At 39.3% G+C, this 22,855-nt stretch overlaps 1 protein-coding gene across 3 annotated transcripts in view; it reads right to left on the bottom strand.

Annotated features, from left to right (window-relative positions):
* Positions 1 to 22,855, bottom strand: part of sestd1 (SEC14 and spectrin domains 1) — a 130,971-nt gene that overhangs the window by 64,048 nt on the left and 44,068 nt on the right. For all 3 annotated transcript variants that reach the window (XM_043693502.2, XM_043693496.2, XM_043693500.2), the window contains 3 exons: positions 21,027 to 21,117; positions 10,633 to 10,746; positions 2,055 to 2,168 (listed from right to left, as the gene is read on the bottom strand). In XM_043693502.2, the coding sequence (XP_043549437.1) occupies positions 2,055 to 2,168; positions 10,633 to 10,746; positions 21,027 to 21,117 (319 nt within the window). The remainder of the gene's footprint in view (positions 1 to 2,054; positions 2,169 to 10,632; positions 10,747 to 21,026; positions 21,118 to 22,855) is intronic.

Raw genomic sequence — 22,855 nt, 5'->3', positions numbered from 1 at the left:
TAAGGGATGGGCAGAATGCTATAAGGTGGTATAAAGAGTTTAAGAAGCCAGGGGCAATGGGTGAGCAGCATAGGGATATAAGATTGCGTGCATGAGGGAATGAGGAGTGTGCTTGTGGGTATGTGTGGCCAGGGAGCACAAGGAATGTAAGTGTACTTTTGCTTTTTTTCCTCATTAAATGACAGTAGAGTGTGTTGTCAGCCCGAAAGGAATACTCAAACCTTTTATCTAGGCGTTCTTCCCTCGTGTGAGAGGCAAAAAGCAGGAAATCAACTCAGACTTAAACAAACCTTTCATTCAATATAAAACATATATTCGTTTTAACATTTACTTCTTCCATCATCTAACTTAACTGCAACATGAACTGACTTCATTTAACTTCACGTTACCTTACACTTTAACTTAACCCACATTTAACCCTAACTCCTACTTTAACTCTATAAGTTCGGCTCGATTCAAATAATACCCTAATTCAACGGAAGTGCCCAATTTTGCTCTCAGCATCCACCTTGTCTCATGGTTCTTTGTCTTCTCTGAAGATAATTTCAGGTTGCATATTTCTCAACTTTTGGCGTCAAAGACTACTCCCGATAAATCCTTTGCTAACTTTTCCACAAAATGCAATCCTTCTAGAAACTTGTCTGGCACTTTAGCCAATGAATTGATCAAACCCTGATCACATTGTTTGATCCCATCCAATGGAGCTTTACTAGTTTAAAAAGCTCCCAGATGTTAAACAGACACATTCTATGCGCCATATAAGGTTGTATGGCGCCAGTTTATCTAGCAGACCACATGGCACCTGCCTTATTTGGTCAACACAGAAAACTGCAAGTCACAATTTACAGATAGGTCACAATGTGTACTGTTTATAGTTTTAACCGAGGTCAGAGTTTAAACTAGTTTGACCACCATTCTCAGTCTGCTTGATTGTAGCTCTTAACCATTTCTGCTGTTAGCCACCTGAGCACAAGTGCCAGTTTATGGAGATTTGCCTTGAATCCAAACAACAACTTGCTTCAGGGTCACCTGGCCCAACGCCCAGGGAACCTCAGCATCTGGGGTTGAAAATATGACTTTACAAGTCAGTTTTGCCCAAGTCAGGTTTGTGGAACCAGGAAACATTTTGTCTCAGGAGCAAGATCAGATTCTTAAACTCTAAATTAAACCTCTTATCTGAAATTTCCTTCGACACTCACTTGACTTCAATTTTGGAGATGTAAGTCAGATAATTATCACACATTGGAAGATTAAAAACTTGATCCAAATACTGTTCAAAGACTTACATAAGGGTTTATATTACTGCCCCAACTGTCCTAACATTGCATACTTGCAGTTCAATACAAGTGTCACTCGTGTCTTAAGCATAGATAGTTTGGGTCAGAACTCTCATAGTTCTAAAGTTCTTGAAGATCATAAACACCCGTACAAGAATCTCCTCTCCAGTGTTATTACCTTAGCTTAACAGTTCTCAAAAAGAAACTATTGCTGGTCTCTTATGCGATTGATTACATAATCAATTAATAGAATCAAGTTACCTTTCACAAGAAATCATCTCCCAGAGAAATCTATTCGTTAAAGAAGTCATCATCACAACAAAAGCATATGGACCATCACACCTTTTATACATAAGCAGAAATTTGAATTAACCTGGGAATACATTCCTTCATCAGCACTTGTTCAAAATCATAGGACTCCCTCCCTAACAGCCTTCAACAGACAGGTGGCAGCAATTTAAAAACTGACTCGCCATTACATTTTCAAGGGCTGATTTTAAAGTGGTAAATTGAATTGCCCACCGTGTTTTGTGACAGTTCACAATTAAATTTGCTATTGTCAAAGAAGTCATCTGAAAAATGATGTTCAACCACCAATAGGTGATGGTTAAAGAAGCAGGCACATTGCAGATTTTGTTTCTCATTTTCGGAAAATTTATGAGATACATTACAGTCTCTTAAGTAATCATTTCAAAAGAACAGTCATTATTTATCTTAACATACTTGTACTGTGTACATTTTGTAATTTTAGAATACCTGTAGCTTTACAATACTAACCAATCGTTTATTCAGCCAGTCTATGTGATCATACAAAAGTGAACCTCCAAATTCTTCTGTTAATTGACACGGTTCTATATAGCGGGTCAGCTTGTTGGCAGACACCAAAATTACCTGTTGAGAATAGAAATAAAATTAGCTAAGGAAACATTTGGAGCCCTCCCACTCTATAAAAGCCTAAATAGATTCCTATACTGTATAGTGGATAGTGGGTAATCCATTCAAAACTCTAACCTGTTTTTCATTGAGTCATTCGTAAAATATTCTTTAATCTATAGACTCCCATGAGTACACTGTCCTCAAATCCATATAACTGAATGATACCAAACCTCAAAAAATTGAATCTCGGTTTTAACATAAACTGATTTAAGTTAACTTGATCCAAATTTATGCTATAGAATTTGCTATACACCCTCCACTGTTAGTCTCAGCAATTTTCAACTTCAAGTTTATGTTAAGATACAAGAATCTCAAAATAAAAACTCCCAACTCCAGGTCATAAAAATAAATCTAATTTAAATGCAACCTTAGAAGCATTCTGGAAAAAAAGAAGCACCAAGCAAATTCGCTCCAGCCTCCCTCGCTCCCTCCCATTTATCTCTCAGCCCACTTGGGTCTCTCAGCCCACTTGGGACTCCTCCCCACACATTCCTGATGAAGGGCTTATGCCTGAAACGTCGACTCTCCTGTTCCTCAGATGCTGCCTGACCTGCTGTGCTTTTCCAGCACCATACGTTTTGACGGAAATAATATCCTGTGTTGACCCAATTAGAAGGTAAGCCTCTCAATCTTCAGCAATAAAATTGAAAAATGCACAACTACATTAGTGCAACCATACACCTAAAGAGAGAGAGAGATTAAGAGTACTGAAGTCTTTTATATAAAGTGTTAAGACCGTCTTTCTTGATGATTATTATGCTGGTCAACATTTCAGCTGTCAGTTCACATCGACCTGACAACTGAGAAGCACTGCAAAATTATGTGCAACCTTCCAAGACTGATTTGTTATTCTTAACAATGAATCCCAACATTATAAGCATAAGCATAAAACTGTAATAAAAATATTTTGAAAAATACACTGTATCTATAATCAAGAATGTTCATTATTAAGCAGAAATGTCAAGATGGGTCTTAAATGAAATTATAAAGTCACAAAATTGAAGGAATATACCAACAAAAAAAATTCAGAATCGCATTGTTTAAACTTTTCGAAAGCTTGGAAACTGCCACCCACATCAGGCTTTACATGCAAAAATGTCAAATGCCCACTTCTGATAAAAGTGAAAAGCAAATGGGGGGAGGCAGTGCTTCAATAATGGATTATTTTGCTAATTAACAAACCCATGATGTAGTGCTCTGATATAGTGCGTGTTCCAAATCTATTTGGTTCCATCAGAATTTGTGTCAGCTTTAGTTAACTGAACAGGCTGTAGAGTGTGAAGCACATACAATGGCAACAATGGATGAAACTTTCACAGATTGACACGATCACAAAACAAGAAGTACCAGGACATCATTGCATAAGTTCCTCAGGATAGTGTTCTCAACCCAACCATCTCCAGCTACTCCAACAATGACCTTCCCTCCATCATAAGGTCAGAGGTGGGAATATTCACTCATGATTGCACAGTGATCAGCACCATTCGCAGGCTCCTTTGATACTGAAGCAGTCCATATCCAAATGCAGCAAGACCTGAACAACATTTGGGCTCGGGCTAAAATGTGGCTAGAAACATGCATGCCACACAAACGCCAGGCAATGATTTTCTCCAATGAGAGACACAATCTAACCACTGCCCCTTGACATTCAAGGAGATTACCATCATCGAAACCCCCACCAAAATCCTGGGGATTACAACTGACCAGAAACTGAACTAGTCTAGCTGCATAAATACAGTTGTTACAAGAACAGGTCAAAGGCTAGGATTGTTCCAGCGAGTAACTCATTCCCTGAATTTGAAAAATCCTGTCCAACATCCACGTGATACTTCAGGGGTGTGATGGAATACTCACCACTTGCCAGGATGGGTGCAGTTCCAAAAACTCTCAGGAAGCTTGACAACATCCAGGACAAAGCGACATATTTGATAGGCACCACATCCACAAACATCCACTCCCTTCATCTCCAGTGCTCAGTTACAACAATGTTTACCGACTACAAGGTGCATTGTAGTAATTCACCAAAGATTCTCAGACAGCACCTCTGAATTCATGACCACCTCAATTTAAAAGGGCAATGACAGCAGAAGGTCCTCTCCAAGCCACTCATCATCCTAAATTGGAAATATATCACTGTTCTTTCAGTGCTGTTTATTTCAAATCCTGGAAATCCTTGCCTCATGGCATTATGGGTCTACCTACAGCACATGGATTGCAGCAGTTCAAGAAGGCAGCTCCCCACCACCACCTTCTCAAGGGCAACTAGGGACAGGCAATAAAATTTAGCACCCACATCCCATGAGTGATTAAAAGGAAGAGTCTTCCCTTTTTTTAACAGCCATTTAGATGTTGCTTCTATACCCACCTACCCATTGGAATCATGTCTGCACAGAGGACACTGTCAATGAATGCATCATTTTTCATATGGACAATATCTTGATCCATGGTTCAACAGAAACATAGCCAGAGAGCAAGAGAAGTGCTCATAATCTTACAGAATGTAGGATTAACACTAAATGGCATGTGAATATGCTCAAAACTTACAATAAAGGTTTGTAGGGCACATTTTGCAAGTAATAGGCATCACAGTTGACCCACAGAAAACAAAAGTTAAAGAAAATTTTCCACGTTCTAGGAATATTATAGAATTACAGAAACTCATGGGAATGGTGAACAAATGGCAAATTTTCGACTTCTGGCACAGATGAACAAACTTGTAAGGAAATTCCTTACGCAGGATCAAGCATGGCATTGGAATCATCTTTTGTGAAAATCATTTAAGGAAATAAAATGAAAGTTAATTTCTTCTGAGATCTTGGGCTCTCTATGGCCCAAATGTTCTGATGGTCAGCCTTTCAATACTCCAGCATAGATGGAGTATGGTGCAGTTGTTTATGATGGGTATCCTGCAGAATGTCCATCCTAACAATTGAATTGTGTAGGTGCCTAACTAGACCTTTGAATTTCAAAATATGCCACCTAACTGCTGTCAAAAGGGGGTATTATCTGTCTTCCCCCAACAGTTTATGCTACGAAAGAACATCAAGATGGAAGTAAGGCTCTGTATTTCTGAAGAAGCCTTGATTAGAATATCCTAAATAATGCAGTCCTTCCTCCTTTTGTTCAAAAGAAGTGCCGGATGACAATCTGAGTGAGATTGCCATTTCTTGGAAAATCCAGCACTATTAGCTAAGAGGTAAACTGTTGTGGCAGTGGATACACCAGCTCAAAATTCTGGGGAGTACAAACACGGTTTCAGAATTATAAAAACAGCATCAGAAAACCAGTCTATAATGCACCATGCATCAACTAAACAAAGCATAGATAAAGAATCCCTTTTGATGTTAAAGGAAGCAACAAACTACTATTGACGCATTACCAAGAATACCTAATGATCAGTCACAAAAAGCAGACACTAATTTGGAGAAGCTGAAGCTTTTATATCTCAAACCATTGAATACTTACCTGCAAAAGCAGAGAAGCTACAAAAAAATCAGTCAAGTACAGATATGAGATGAGAAATGAGTGCAGGTCTGCACTCTGTCTTGATTGATGTTCTCAATAATCCCAATCAGACAGTATTTTGAGAATCATTGCTGAACTCATCAATGGTGAGAGACTGGTTGTACCACAAGTCACTCGCCTTCGTATCTTCCAGAGGTTTCAAGGACATCTCGGTATCACTAAGTTTCAGATTATGGTACGGCACTCAATATGGTGGCCAAGTATATTGTGCCCATTTGGAAAAATTGCTCTCCAATTGTATCACCTATGCCATAACAAATAAGAGCAGAAGGAACCACTTCTAGTCTCGCTCTTTCAGTCTAGGCCCTGAAAATGCCTTGGCATGGATTTGATTGATTGATTTGATTTATTGTCACATGTACCTAAGTACAGTGAAAAGCTTTATTTACAGGACGTACAGGCAGATCATAGTAAGCAAGGTCATACAGACCATAGAGTGAAAAAAAACTTGGACAGAGTAAGGCATACAGGTTACACAATCCGCTAGACAAGATCATATTAACAAAATCAGCATTATTTGAAGTTAGAGAGTCCATTCATCAGTCTAATAACAGCAGGGAAGAAGCTGTGCCTAAACATGCAGGTACGTGTGTTCTGGCTTCTGTGTCTTCTGCCTGACGGACGAGACTGTAGGAGGTCATCACCGGGTGGGATGGGTCTTTGATGATGTTGGCAGCCTTTCCGCAGCAACGATGCGTGTAAATGGAGTCCATGGATGGGAGGTTGGCTTCTATGATGGTCTGGGCTATGCACACAACCTTCTGTACTTTCTTACAGTCCTGGGGAGAGCAGTTGCCATACCAGGCCATTATGCAACCAAACAGTATGCTTTCTATGGTGAATCGGTAAATGTTGATAAGGGCCGCTGTGGACATGCCAAATTTCCTGAGCCACCTGAGGAAGAGGAGGCAATGTTGTGACTTCTTGACCATTCATCTAAGTGGGAAGTCCAGGACAGGTTATCAGTTATCATCAATCCTAGGAATTTGACACTTTTAACCTTTTTTTTAGATTAGATTACATTACAGTGTGGAAACAGGCCCTTCAGCCCAACAAGTCCACACCGACCCGCCGAAGCGAAATCCACCCATATCCCTACATTTACCCCTTACCTAACATTGCGGGCAATTTAGCATGGCCAATTCACCTGACCTGCACATCTTTGGACTGTGGGAGGAAACCGGAGCACCCGGAGGAAACCCACGCAGACACGGGGAGAACGTGCAAACTCCACACAGTCAGTCGCCTGAGGCGGGAATTGAACTGGATCTCCGGCGCTGTGAGGCAGCAGTGCTAACCACTGTGCCACCATGCCGCCTAGTAACCTCCACTCCATTCATGTAGATGGGAGCATGTCCACCTCCTTTCTTTCTGAAGTCAATGATCAGTTCTTTAGTTTTGCCAACATTGAAAGAGAGATTGTTATCATTGCACCATGTTACCAAGTCCTCTCTCTCCTTCCTGTATTCTGACTCATCGCTGTTTAATATCCATTCTACTACAGTGGTGTCATCAGCAAACTTGTAGGTTGCATTTGCTTGGAAATTGACAACACTGTCATGGGTGTGTACAGGGTATACAACAGGGGGACTGAGAATGCATCCTTTAGGGCTCCAGCATTGAGTGTTATCGTGAAGGAAGTGTAGTTGACTGATTGTGGTCTTTGGGTCAGGAAGCTGAGGATCCAGTTGTAGAGGGTGGAGCCAATACCAAGGTCTCGGAGTTTTGAGATCAGTCTGGAAGGGATAATGGTGTTGAAGATGGAGCTGTAGTCAGGAGCAGGAATTTGTCGTAGGTGTCCTTGCTGTGTAGATTTTCCAGGAATTAGTGCAGGGTTAGGGAAATGGCATCCACTGTGAACCTTTTAAGTTGGTAGGCAAATTGCAGGGGATAGTGGCAGGATTGGATAGTAGAGTTGATGTGGACCTAGACCACAACAGCCTCGCGAAGCACTTCATGATCAGGGAGGTCAAAGCCACTGGGCAGTTGTCATTAAGGCACGTTGCATGTACTTTCTCAGGTACTGGGATGATGGTGGTCTTCTAGAAGCAGGTAGGGATTTTAACTTGTAAGAGGGAGAGATTTGTTTGAATTCAAAGAAAAGCTTTTCCTCCAAGTGGATTATTACTCCCATTGAAAAACAGTGCTTACACAGGCTCATTTCTGAAGCTATGATATTCTCTGTTAAGGAAGACATTCTCAATACTTGGTATCCTAGACACAGTCATCTCAGATAACAAACTACAGCTTACAAATTTATTTCAAGTCCTTTCCCAAGTTATACAGCTTTGTTCATGTCACAAGCTCCCCAACATAACCCTCAGACCAATGAAGAGGCCGATGGGGGCACACGCAACCAAAAACAGGAAAGATTTCATACTGTTATGCCACACTTCCAAGTCTTTGCAAAACAGTCTGGCTCCATGTGAACTCCAGATTAGCCGAAGACTCAAGATCCAACTCCCCTCTCTCACACTTGCACTGACAACAAGTATCAACACAGAGGACCAAAAAGTATAGAAAATGGAGAAGGATATCAAGCATGCCATAAAGCCCACAGTTTGAAACAATGCCAAAGAGCCCACAAATTGCCTGATTTAGCAGCAAGGGAAATGGTCTGAGTCAAGGACCAACAATGAGCCAGCATTGTCATTAAGAAGATGCAGCAACCAAGATCATACTTGGTTAAAAGAACATTTTTAAATTCAAATACCATGTTTCAATATCAGTCTGTACAAAACCACTGACAGGATGTGCTAATAACTTTGATACCTGGCAGCAGAACAATGCTACAGAACGTCTTCTTAGTGAACTGAGAAACAATGACTTTCAGGCAATGGGAATGAAGTAAGAAAATATACATTCTCAACAAATTCAAAGAGAAATCCATATCAGATTAGGACGAATGATAAACCAACATAAAGGTTGTGCCTCTATACAGATACTTTTAGAAGGATGTGTGCATGTTATAAATGCACCTAAAGGTATAGAGAGAGTGTGGAAGAAAAGGGGAGAAAGCAGAGAAAAAGGTTAACCGCTGAGCATGTACACAGCGAGCTATGTCATTTATGATATCACAAGTGGATTTCACACATTCTCCCCATGCCTGCTTTGATTTCCACCAGGTTCTCCAGTTTCCTCCCACAGTCCAAAGATGTGCAGGTCAGATGGATTGGCTATACAAAATTGTAATGTTCAGAGGTGTGCAAGCTGGGTGGATTATCCATGTAAATGTGGGGTTACAGGGATAAGATAGGGGTCTGGGTCTGTGTGAGATGCTCTTCAGAGGGTCAGTGCAGACTCAATGGGCTGAATGGCCTCTTTCCACACTGTAGGCATTCTATGACCGTATAATGATGTGACTAATGAAGGGATAATAGCATAGACCTCATGCAGAACTGGAATACATATAGTTAGCATGGTGAATGTAAACATTTGGTATCTAAATTGGAGCATGCACTCAAAATATTGCCCAGACTCCCATTCAAAAACAGACAGTTCACAAGCTTCATAAAATTGTGAAGTATAAAATAGACCATTTTGTCTATTTCAATCTAGTCACCCTCATTACTGTAATCAACGCAATTTCAAGGCCAACTAGCAAAACTATCAGTGTGCATTTTCTGGAATTTGCAGATTAGCTAACTGTTAAGTAGTTAAACATGGAGGCCCAGAAGTAGCTCTCAGTGAATCTACTCCACTCCTGGAGATGCACAGTTGTAGACGTCTAAAATGCAATGATATTTAATCACTAAACTGACAAGAACTTGCAGTCTTATGCTCTTTGTCTAACTGTAAAAAGTCTTGTTTATTGACTGAGGTGTAACTAGATTTTAACAGCATAAATTCATAATGCTTTCTAAAACAGCCTCAATGGTTCTGAAAAAGTAATTTTATGTTTGTTAAATATAATTTTCTTTAAAACAATAAGAAATCTCATGTGGTATGCAAATAATTATTCTTCTGACAATTTATTTCAATTTCTAACTGAAGCCTATGTATAAAAAGAATCTTCAGTTATTATCTCACTATGATACTTAAAAAGTAAAATGAAGGAATTTAGTTGTTCTTACTTCCTGTTTCCTTGCTGAAAAAACACTTTAATACGGTTGGTTGCTTATCCTGCTTGATATACTATTGCTGAACACCTGATGATTCCCTTGGCTTAGAGTCATATTTAAAGTAACATCTGGAAAGGGAAATTTGGCGTTATAGAGATCACCAGATTTTCCAGCTCTATTCAAGGTCAACAGTAAAAACTGGTGCTTCACAGCTGTTTACGAAATTTAGCCCATTGTGTAAAAGCACAATAAACCTATAATGATTCTTCAGTATTTAATCCACTTCAGTGTTGAAATAAAAAAAACATTAAAATGCCCAACAGTAAGAAACAAAAAGCTTGATTAAACTCATTCTTCCAAATCTGAAAATTAGAATTCTTTTAAATTAACGAAAAATGTGAAACCACGAACCGATATCAACCCTTTTTAAAGAAACAATCCTGTACGTACAAACCATGAAAACCTCCTTAACAACAATATCACTACTCAATAAACAATGACAATTACTTAATCAAATTAATTAAGCTTTTCACACCAGCTCCAACAATAGGTCATTTGTACAATGCCATTTTCAGGAAGGCAGAAAGATGATATTATAATCTACTTTCTGAAAACATTTGATGGAGATTTTCCACAAGTGTGATGGCTTTAATCTGTAAATACAATGAACACTAACACTGAAGACTTCCTAATTTCAGATACTGATTACTACTCAGAGAAATTGGTTTTGACTTTTACATTTAATGGAAGTAAAGTAACATTGGAAACAGTAAATCAGGTTAAAAATTACAAGAAGACAATACCCATGATGGGAGAACACAGTGTTCACATACCTCAAATCCAAGTCTATCTTTCTCCTTCCAGAAGCAGAAATGAGTCACTTTCTTGTCCCAGAATTCATCTGGTTTCACCACACAAACTAAGGACACCTCAGCAGGAATCACATTCTAGGTAACAAAAGAAAATCTGTGTCACCATTTTTACATTTTTCCCCAAACGTTTGCGATACTGGGAATATTATTTTAGACTTAATATCTGTAAAAAGAATTAACATATGATTAAGGTAATTCAGTTCACAACTGCCACATCTTCATTTCTTCAATACATGCATTGACAACAGAGACACAAGAGGGAACTACTAAGCACTTATCAGGAGACCTGGGTTCCACTCCCATTTGCTTCAGAGGTATATAACAGCTTGAACAGTTAATTAATAAGTAATTCAAAGTTAATTAGGGTTCTTGTGGCACAGTGGTAGTGCTTCTACCCGAGTCCAAAGGTCCCACCCATCCTAGAGGTGTCTCTGAACAGGTTGATTGAAAAATAATTTATTGTGTCTGTTGGTTGGTAGTACTTTTACTTCTGAGTTGAAAGGTAGTGGGCTTAGTTGAGGCAGACAAATCTAAGTAAATATTTCATGAAGTACTCAGGTGATGCAGTGGTAGTGTTCCTACTTCTGAGCCAGAAGGGGAAGGTTTCAAGTTCCAGGTAAGAAATAAAAAGGGAAAGGCGACACCTGTGAGAGTAGGCCACATGCTCCCTGACAGTACAGTGGGTCTGACAATAAAACAGGAGATAATGAGGGCATATAACAAAGGCAGTACATTAATTATCAGCAACTTTAGTCTTCATGTAGATTGGAATAGTCAGATTAGCAGAGCAAGCCATGAGAAACAATTCATACAGTGGTCTTATGTTCCATTTAGGACAGTTTCTTAGATCAATATGTTGTGGATCCAACCAGGCTATTTTGAATCTGATAATGTGTAATAAATGTGTTTAATAAATTGTCTCAGAATAAAAGATTCCTTCGGAAATAGTGATTAAAATGTGGTAGAATTTAGTGCGCAGGCTCAGAGTGAGAAACTTGGGTTAGAAACTGTGCTAAACTGAAATAAGGGTAATTACAAGGGAACGATGGCAGAGTTGATGGGAGTGATTGAGAAAAGGGATTTAGCAGAAAAGATGATTGATGAATAATGACCATGACAGATTTTTAAAAACATCGTTCATGACCCACAACAAAGATATATCCCAGTAAGGAATAAGGATTCTAGGCAGGGAATAAACTGATTGCAGTTATCCGATGACATGAAGATGGCCAGAGTAAACCTGCCTACCATAAGACCAGAAGGCCATATGACACAGGAGTGAACCCGATGGGCCGAATGACCTACATCTGCTTTCAACTCTCAGGACCTTATGCTAGGCAGTTTTACTGCAGCCATCTTCATGTCACTGGAACATATTAAATCAGTGCAATGCCTTATCTAACGGTTATCATCAGAAACCAAAAGCCCCTGTCTGTAGCAGTCTAAATTCAGACGCCAGGGCTCCAGGGCTAGTTTGTAGAATAAGTGAATAACCTTTGGTGACATTGTTACAAATGAATATTGAAGACTCTCAAATCGCAGGTTTTAGATGACGAATTTCCTCAAAAAAATCCTAAAGACTGAATATAGGAATGATTTATAATCTTTGAACACGCATCTTCTCAGGCAAGTACATAACTCTGGGTCACATAGCTCAATAACAATTGGCAATTTTATCCTTCATTTCTTCTGGAAGGTAATAGATTCCGAGTCACTATTTTATGCCTTGTTAATCATTGCATAGGACATCTTTGTTAACATTTATCCAATTACTCAGTACAAAAAAAAAGGGCTTGCAGTGGTAGCAGGGGCAACTTCGGAGGTGACGACTTTCCACACTTTTCACTATACTCCTGTTCGTGAGTACACATGATAATGACACCTAATTCTAATTCATAGGAGTGAAAATGCAAGTCACACATGGGGTGTGATTATGGAGGTTCTGCCAGAAGATCATGATGTAAGATTTTAGATTAGGACTCATGTCTGGATCTTGTATTCTCTCCTTAGTCAATGGTTCTCCTTGTGGTTGTAAAATCAAAGAAAAAAAAGTTCTACTTCTGCACTGTTCATTACAATCCTTCTCTTGTTCATTGTTGACTTGTGTATGTGCATGGATGTCAGTGAGGGCAGATTAAACCTCAACTATAACATTGGCTCAGTTCTCCTGTAATATTCATGTTCAAGGAGAAAGTGAGGACTGCAGATGCTGGAGATCAGAGCTGAAAATGTGTTGCTGGAAAAGCGCAGCAGGTCAGGCAGCATCCAAGGAACAGGAGAATCGACGTTTCGGGCATAAGCCGTACTTCAGGAATCATGTTCAAGCCTTATACATGAATGACAACCAATTGGTCTGCTCAAAATAGTACCTCGACATACAAATATCTCCAGAGTGAGACAAATTTGATAACAAGTAATGTGCTTTGAAACAGTGGAAATAATGCAGCTTATTTTAACATACTGCTCCTTTTCTGCCTTACAATGACATGTAATCAGATGTAATATTATTCCCTAGATTTACCAGAATAAATTGACATTAATGCTTCCTGGTATGATTTTACTGTAGCTGATCAACAATGCAATACATCTTCTATAGTGACATGTGCAGTGCATAAACACTTACAGTAGATTTAAATGGCTGTTTATTTTTGCCCTGGCACATATTTGAAACATTAAGAATGTCATGTTGCAATTGCAGCAGAATGTTGGAATTGATCAAGTCATCGGTTTCAAAGTAAAGTGATACGTTCATGGAATCTCACAGTAAATAAAACCGCCATTTGTCACATTGTGCTGGTCCAATTTAATCTCATACTCAAGTTCTTCTCCACTATGACGATATTATGGCTTTAATAGGTGTATTTTGTCCTTTTTTTTGAAATGAAGAAAGGTTGAGACAGAGGTGCAGAGTGGTCAGCTCAAAGCCAGTAAATAGTTTTGAGGTCTTGGGGATTTTTCTTTTTAAACGTTAGAACAATAGAAGCAGCCTGAATAGGTGGGTGCAAGCTTCCACAGAACCAGGATTTTCAGTTTTAGCTTGCTGCAATTGCTGGAGTATTGAATCTGGATGTGGAAGTTCTTATTCTTCTCACTATTACAGTTAAAAGCTGCAGTTCTCCTCCTGCTGTTAGAATTGCATGCGAGACAATCTATTTTGATGGATTTGTCTTTGCCAAGGTGATGTTTATGGGAGGTTACTATACTGAAACTGTTAATTAGTTGCAGTTAACATATGTATTATTTTGTTAAGCATTCCAATCGAGTTATAATTAAGTAAATTTTTATATTTTAATTTTGTCTGTACAGTGTGACCTTGATTATCCGGCATTCAATTATTCAAATTTCGGATTATCTGGTAAGATCGCAAGGTCCCAATGCTTGGCTAAACTATGTTAGCCGGCATTCGATTATCTGAACATTCAATTATCTGACAAAATAATCCCTGCCCATGTTGTTCAGATAATCAAGATTCCTCTGCATTTTAACTGTAGTGTAAAGTGTGTTTTGCTTAAAGTTGAGTTGTTTGACCAATCGAATTGCATTTTGAACACCACGCCTTACACTTACTTTTAACATCAGACAAAGTTAGGATTGAGACTATCTTCTTAATATATTTTGAGGGGATTTAGTCTGATCCATAACACCAAAGAACTGAAAATAAACTCAACCTTCTTCCCTGGAACGTTGGAGGCGGAGGGGTGACCTTAGAGGTTTACAAAATTATGAGGGGCATGGATATGGTAAATAGGCAAAGTCTTTTCCCTGGGGTCGGGGAGTCCAGAACTAGAGGGCATAGGTTTAGGGTGAGAGGAGAAAGATATAAAACAGACCTAAGGGGCAACATTTTCATGCAGAGGGTGGTACATGTATGGAATGAGCTGCCAGAGGAAGTGGTGGAGGCTGGTACAATTGCAACATTTAAGAGGCATTTGGATGGGTATATGAATAGGAAGGGTTTGGAGGGATATGGGCCGGGTGCTGGCAGGTGGGACTAGATTGGATTGGGATATCTAGTTGGCATGGATGGGTTGAACAGAAGGGTCTGTTTCCATCCTGTACATCTCTATGACTATAACGTTTCAAGTTGCACATTCTTGATATAAACTGCACTCATATAAAGTATTTTCTCCACATTTTCCAATAATTTCTTGTAACGTATTAAATCTACAATCCAGCCATTTGCCAGCAACACTCCAACTGATTTTTCTTCCGCCCACATGGACTTCCAAGGTCCTTGAATGCAACAGATGTTATACAGCTGCATGACAATTAATGTGTTCCAGCAGAGCAGTCAGGCAGGCAGGAGGGAACGTTACTTGCCAGGGGAAACTGTTCCACCCTGCTTGCTCTATCAAAACTCATCACCTTGAATATCTCAATTAGTCCTGCTCAAGAAGGACAACTCAGCTTCTCCAAACTGCCCATGCAACTAGTATTATCCTGGTTACTCTCCTTCGTATCTCGTCCCAGATCTTGAGATCCTCTGAAAACCTGAATTGAGTGTATTAGATTAGATTAGATTAGATTACTTACAGTGTGGAAACAGGCCCTTCGGCCCAACAAGTCCACACCGACCCGCCGAAGCGCAACCCACCCATACCCCTACATTTACCCCTTACCTAACACTACGGGCAATTTAGCATGGCCAATTCACCTGACCTGCACATCTTTGGACTGTGGGAGGAAACCGGAGCACCCGGGGGAAACCCACGCAGACACGGGGAGAACGTGCAAACTCCACACAGTAAGTTGCCTAAGGCGGGAATTGAACCCGGGTCTCAGGCGCTGTGAGGCAGCAGTGCTAACCTCTGTACCACCGTGCCGCCCACAAACATGCAACAGATGTTATACAGCGGAGGTTGAACGAAAATTTTGTAAAGCTTTAGCCTTCTTTCTTTTTACATGATTTTTAAAAAAATTATTCACAAATAAAGGACATTGGAACGGCCAACATTTATTGCCCAAAGGATTTCATGTAGGATATTCCAGGATTTTAAATCACCAGTGAAGGAACAGCAATATATTTCCAAGTCAGATGGAGCATGGCTTTGAAACAACTCGTATTTTTCCTTAATTCCCACATGTGAAATCATTGGAAAGACCAGCATTTACTGTCTGTCCCTAATAACCTTGAACTGAGTACTTGTTTGGCCATTTCAGAGAGCATTTAAGAGTCACAAGTAGGCCAAATAGACGTGGTGCTGGAGCAGTGGACAACAATGATAGCTCATAACGAGATTTACTCAACTGCCACTGGGACAATTACAACCATCCAAAAATCTCAATAGAATTGAACTTGATACCAGTTCTTGAGGTTACGGAAAATTCCTTAAAGTAATACAGATTCTTCCATTGATAGGGGCACTCTTTGAAGTCACTCCACAACTGCAACTCAATTATAACCCAATTTCAAATTAAAAAAAAAATCAGTGATGGACCTAGTCTTGAGAGCAAAAAGAAAGCAGTGTTTTGAAGAATTTGGTTCAGAGGAATGTGGGAGAACAAGGTAAACAATTGTACTGGAATATCAAAAGCACCAAAAAGGGATCTAGCAGGGAGTACCGGCACAAGATTGACAGTGAGGAAAGAGGAAAATAGCAGATGCAAATACTGAGGTCTGAGGTTTATAGAAACTTACAGAATACTGAATGGCCTGGACAGAGTGGATATTTGGAAGAGGTTTCCACTGGTTGGAGAGACCAGAACCCGAGGGCACAGCCTTGGAATAAAGAAAGGCCTTTTAGAACAGAGAAACTGCTTCACCCAGAGAGTGGTGAATCTATAGAATTCACTGCCATAGAAGGCTGTGGAGGCCAGGTTATTGAGTATATTTATGACGGAGATAGATAGGTTCTTGATTGTCAAGGGAATCAAGGGTTACAGAAAAAAAGCAGGAGAACGGGGCTGAGAAACTTATCAACCGTGATTGAATGGCACAGCAACTCCGATGGGCTGAATGGCCTAATTTCGGCTCCTACATCTTATAGTCATATGATTTGCAAGTGCTGCTTCAGGGTAGCATCAGTTGAATTGGAATTCTACATTTTTACAGTACAAGCTGTTCTGCTATAGTGCAGTAGTTGCGTTCTCGTGTGACCTCATGTCATCGAAAATCGTGCAACAGAAATAACAGCCTTTGGGAAAAACAGGGTTGGGTAGAACTACCAAAAATAAAAACCAAAACAAAAATAGTAATTAGCTGAACATAAACAATAGAATGGTCTAAGTAAATGTTAAAATCATACATTTTAATGAATTAGTACAATAACTTTAAGGGGTTTCTGAGTTTGCTAAGTTACAGTACTGTACTAAGACGGGGCTGAGGATCATCATCAGCATCATCATTATTTTCAGGTGCAGTTCTGGGTGCAGGGTTACGAAGACAGAAAATACTTAATCCACAAGTGGATGGACTCATTGCTCTCAAACAGTTTCTTGGGGGAGGTTGGCTTAAAAAAAAGGCATTTCGTTTTTGCTGCTTTGCATCTTTCTTCTTTCATGAAGAAGCTGCTCATAAGGTGTTAGATAAGACTTTATATCACAAACTGCTATCCTGCTGTGTTCTGCATTGTAGTCATTATCTTCTAAGAGCTGCAACTGCTTCTCAACTTCCTTCAGGATAGAAGACAAAAGAGAAGTGGAAAGTTCTCATGGTGCTGCATCCTGGACTTCTTCATCTTGAGCTTGAATTTCCCCCACAGAAACAAGTTGTTGTAGATCCGTCTCCACTTCTTCAAATCTAATTTGCTTTGCTACAGCAACACAATGTTTTCTGATTGCTGAAAGCTCCTCTGGCGGTTCAACACCTTTAAAATCATGAAGAAAATCTGGGAGAAGCTTCTGCCAAATTGCAGGCAAGCAGTCCTTACTGACATCGCCCCAGGCCTCCACAATGATGTCAACGGCATTCTTAATGTTAAAGCTCTTCCAAAATTGAAGAACACTGTCCTCATTATCGCCCTCAGTAGCTGCAATCAGCTTCCTGAATGTGCATTTTAAATAATAAGCTTTAAAAGCTGCTATTGCACCCTGGTGAATGAGAGAGGTTGTGTTCAAAAGGTAGAAATAGCACTTTGATGTTTTCAGAAAGCTCACCAGTGGTGAGAGGATGGCTTGTGATGCATTGTCCAGAATGAGGAGAATCGTGAAATGCAAATCTTTTCTCCTGCAATAATTTCTAAAAACATCCTCAAAAACATCAACAAAAAAGGTCAGAAAAAGTTTTCCCTGTCATCCAACCTCTTTTGCATGACCTGAAGAAAACACTTAGAGTGGATTTAAGGTACCCAGGGATGGAACTGCATAATAGCCAATGGGAGGTCGTATTTTAAAAAAAAATTGTTCCCAAATTCACCAATCATATTACAGCCAAATCGCATTGACGAAACATGTGTTATAGGAGAACGATCTGTATTAGGAGAGTTGGACTGGAATGTGCTGTTTATATTTAGAAGCACTGCAAAGGAAAACCTGGAAGAAAAATTTCAAGATCTGGAGATACCAGGGTGTGATGAAAGCAAGATGTCAGGAAGTGAACCTGGAAGGAATAAAGGAAGAAACAGAAAATAAGAAGTTTAGGATGAATCCCAAATCTTGCAGTAATACAGTAGAATAGATTTTCATCAGTGGTTAAGGACACTTAGATGCAGCAAAAAAAAATAGGATGGAGAAAAGTCACAGAGCATGAAGTAGGATCACAGTTGGCAAGAGGAGGAAATCCACTGGCATTCAGAATAGGAGAAGCAGCAATTGGCACAGGTCAGGAAATTAATGGCACTTATAAGGAAAGCAGCCAGATGCAGCAATGAAATGGAGAAAAAGACCCAGGTGTTCAGATTAGGTGAGGGCAAAAAGTGTTAGATGAAAAATAGTTATGCTAAGAGAGGTGAGGGGGAGCAAAAGAAATATAGGGTATATCGCAGGGACTAAAGGAGTAAAAGTGAATCCTTCTGCTGTTTTTTTCAGAAAACTTAATTATCAACCAATAAAACGCTGTTTTCTATAAATGCTATCCTTTAAGTCATAAATTACTTTTCTTAGGAAGGAGAACTTCATTATGTTTAGATAGACTTCAGATACTTAGTGTGGAAATAAGCCCTTTGGCCCAACAAGTCCACATCGACCCTCCGAAGAGCAATCCACCCAGACCCATTCCCCTACATTTACCCAACACTACGGGCAATTTAGCATGGCCAATTCACCTGACCTGCATATGTTTGTGACTGTGGGAGGAAACTGGAGCACCCGGAGGAAACCCACGCAGACACGGGGAGAATGTGCAAACTCTACACACAGCTGCCAGAGACAGGAATTGAACCTGGGTCTCTGGCGCTGTGAGGCAGCAGTGCTAACCACTGTGCCGCCGTTTAGCCTCAAGAAAAACGTTAAAGTTTATTTTTTGATGTTAGGTTGTCATTCTAACTGAAGTGATGCCAAGAGTTAGCAACATTTGTACTAAGCATTTCTGATTCATTGAGTTGCAAGTTAATGCAATAAAATTAAGTTTATTGCGCTACTGTAAATTTTTACTTGTCCTAAACTACACAATTATTTTAAACATCAGTTAGAATGTTTATTATTTTTGCTACCCAGAAGCCAGAAACTATGATGTGATTTGCACCAATTCAGACATATAATAATATCAAAGATTTGGGTTCAAATCCTTAATATGCTCATTCGTAGGTACAGTAGAAACTCGATTATCCGAACAAGGTGGGCGGGCACTATTTCATTTGGATAATCGATTATTCGGAAAATCGATTAAATGCCTTTCCTCTGGGGCTTGGAGTTATAAAGTCTGCTCCCCGTCCAGGAGACTGCAGCAGCACACAGCATGTGAGACTCCGCCTCCCTCTCGTCACCGGCCTCCGCCCCCAACCCAGTCCAACTCTGCCCCGCCCCCAACCCCACATGGTCCAACCCCGCTCACAAGCTGGTCCAACCCTGCCAACCCTGCCCACCCCCCACCCAACGCCCAGCACAAAGCGCGTGAGCCCATGGCCACCCCGACCTTTCCATCCCCAGCCCCTCTCTGGGGCATCCGGACTGCACACCAAGAAGGCTGCTGCTGCCTCTGTGGGCTAAGTCTCCAAATAGCGCACGTGCGCGCGCACACACACACAACTTTTTACTGCAAATTTTTGACAGGTTCCATGTTTGCCCTGTACGGGACAATGTTGGAAAGATTACTCCTGGGAAGGTGGGCGGGGTGGGGTTAGGGTACACCCCTGTATAGAACTCCAGGGAAAGTGTGGGGAGAGTGAGAGGGCGGGAGTCAGTCATTTGGAGACGGCACCTGTTTAATCACTGTAAACAAAAGACACGATCACTGCTAGAAACATGTCTTTGATGTAATGTTTCTATTGGGACCTCGGGATTTCCTTTGGATAATCCGATTTTCAGATAATTGGTATTCGGATAATCGAGTTTCCTCTGTATTGACAACATAAGATGAGAACACGAGAACAACTGTTCATTCATAGAAGTGGCCTTTGTTGCTCTGCTTAAATCTGATGGAGCCCAAGAGCATAAAACATTTTGTAGCAAAACAGACTGCCTGGCCTGAAAGACTGATCATATCTTCCTACAAAAACAATTTACTTCACAGAGACCATCAATTTAATCCACTGGATTTACCACCATGTGGTTAATTTTCTTGGCACTATAATTCAGATGACTAATGAAGCATGGCTACTTATGTGCACAAAATGAACTTGTGGTTACCGCAATTTTACTAATTCCCTCACTGCAACAGACAATGGATCTGACAAATTTAAACAGAATTCTGTAACTTCATAAACACTAAAGTTTCACTTGGTTCTAAATCTGCATAAAATTGAATGTTAAAAAGTAATTGGGAGGTGGAATTTTGGCAAATAGTTGCAGATACTAAGTAGCCAAGGACTCATGCTACTCAAAGTTTCCCAGCAGTAAGGGACAAGAGCCAAATATGTAAGTCTTGGCCCAATATATTAGCACTTCACTCCAAAAGCAAGTAAGTCTCTCTTCTGTTTATATAACTCTATTAAAAGAGAGGAAGCATTTATATGAATTTCACATTGTAATCTAATTTGTATGTTTTCAATAAGCTGAAAAGAGTAAAATACAATTTAAAATGTGTTAGGTTAAAATAAAAGTTCAGTCTTTATAAAACTTTCCACAATTTGTCAAATATTCAGATGTCCAATTTTTTTGCACTGCTTTCTTCAGAAGATGCTCTTCAGGAGCTATTAGAACTTGACGGAAATGGCAAGATGTCCTCTGTACCATTGCTTATATATTAATGGAAATGAATAAAACTAGAAAAGATTTGAATTGAGTTACATGCATACCTATTAGTTGTGAGGAAACTTTACCTGCAGCATCAGTACAACTGTCTTCACTACATTCCATTGAGATTTCCGGCCATCCACAATAACAGTAAAACCTCTGGCTTTACACTTATCGCTGCAAAAAGCAAAACATCAACTTGAACACTGAAGTCAAACAGAAAAATATCAATATTTGTAGGACTAGAAATAAAAACCATAGGTTATATTCTGAAAGGTTTGCAAGGGTTTCAATATATCTTTTAATTAACCTGTAACATGTGTAACAATTACAAAAATTTCTTGCAAAGACCAATTCTGGAAATTGTTCAAAAACTGCCCTAGAAGAACGCATACACATAAATAAAATTCAAAGAACAAGGCCTGAGTTTTAAACGTACAGAAATAAAAAAGGCTTTCAACTCAACAAGCAATTAGGTACTAGATGCAGCCCATTGACCAATAATAAAATTTAAGGTTCCAAGTTAGTCCTAACAAATCATCTTTATGATCTACCCTTTGCATTTATCTTAAAATGAATTCAACTATTTTACAGGTACAAGTTCTTTATGAGATTTTACCAAATTCTTCAAGCTCATTGAGGTCAGAGATCCAGATTTTTACAGCTCAAAATCATTGTAAAGAAGCACAGAAAACAACTCAACTTGCTGGTAAAATTAACGAGCAACTTCCTCTTACCAATTTATAATTCTATGGTGTTCATCAATAGACAGATGTCTTGGATTACTTCACAGTGCTGTGCAGAGATGAAAAGTGATGGGAGTACAAAGGAATGAGGACAGAACTGGCTGGAGTGGACTGGAAGGGGTTTAGCAGCAAAGACCAGTCAGAAACAATGACAAATGTTTAAGAAAATCATTCATGGCTCATTAAAAAGACATACTTTAGTGAGGGAGTAAGATTCTAGGAAGGGGATAGCCAAATATGGTTATCCAGGTTAGTTAATGGTAGCATCAGATTAAAAAAAAATACGATGTGGCAAAGATTAGTCAGAAACTAGAGGATTGGGAAGTTTTAAAAACAAACAAAAGATAACCAAAAAATAATAAAAAGGAGGGAGAAAATAAACTTTGAGGATAAATTTGCAAGTAATATCAACATTGACTGCAAAAGCCTTTTTAAATCCAGGAAAAAGAAGAGAGTTGTCAAAGAGAACTTCGAAAATAAAGCTAGGAAAGGGCATAGGAGTTGAATAAATGCTTTGCATGAATCTTCACAGACAAAGACATTAATAGCATTCTAACAATACTAAATAATCAAGGGACAAAGTTTCGGGAAACAAATGGAGCTAAAGACCAAAATGTCCCCTGGAACTGGAACTGATGGACTGCATCCTAAAATATTAAAGGATATAATTACAGAAAGATTGGATCATTTCAAAACGTGGACAGTAAAATAAAGTAAATGAACCTTGCTATCACTGGCTTCACAACATAATGAAATTAGAAAATTCAATGACCCTCCAAAATTACCCAATTGCTCCTAAATATTCTTTATGAATAACAGATGTCAGAACCAAGTTTATAGCTTAAATTAAAAAAACAATTTATTATTAATACAGTAACTTTAGCAAAACTAAATTATGAAGTATAATCTAATTATGATCTATGATTTAAACCCAATCTTCTTTGATCATAACCCCCAACTCACACACAGACTAGACAAAAAGAGGTGCCATAACATTTCTTATGTCATTTAGTGTCCAATTTCACTTCATAATGCTCCTTAGCACATATTAGAATATTTAATTATATTTGAGGCATAAAATATTTCAGTGAGGTGGGAGTCAAATATCATCTTAAAGAAAGAAAGATGAGTAGCAAGATGAGTTTCATTGTTCAGTTTCAGGGTCGCTG

This window comes from Chiloscyllium plagiosum, unplaced genomic scaffold, assembly GCF_037043375.1.
Source record: "Chiloscyllium plagiosum isolate Xiang-an unplaced genomic scaffold, Cpla_swu_hap1 HiC_scaffold_7, whole genome shotgun sequence".
NCBI classification, from domain to species: domain Eukaryota; kingdom Metazoa; phylum Chordata; class Chondrichthyes; order Orectolobiformes; family Hemiscylliidae; genus Chiloscyllium; species Chiloscyllium plagiosum.
Note: the sequence above shows the minus strand (reverse complement) of the source record. Positions and strands in the feature narration are given on the sequence as shown.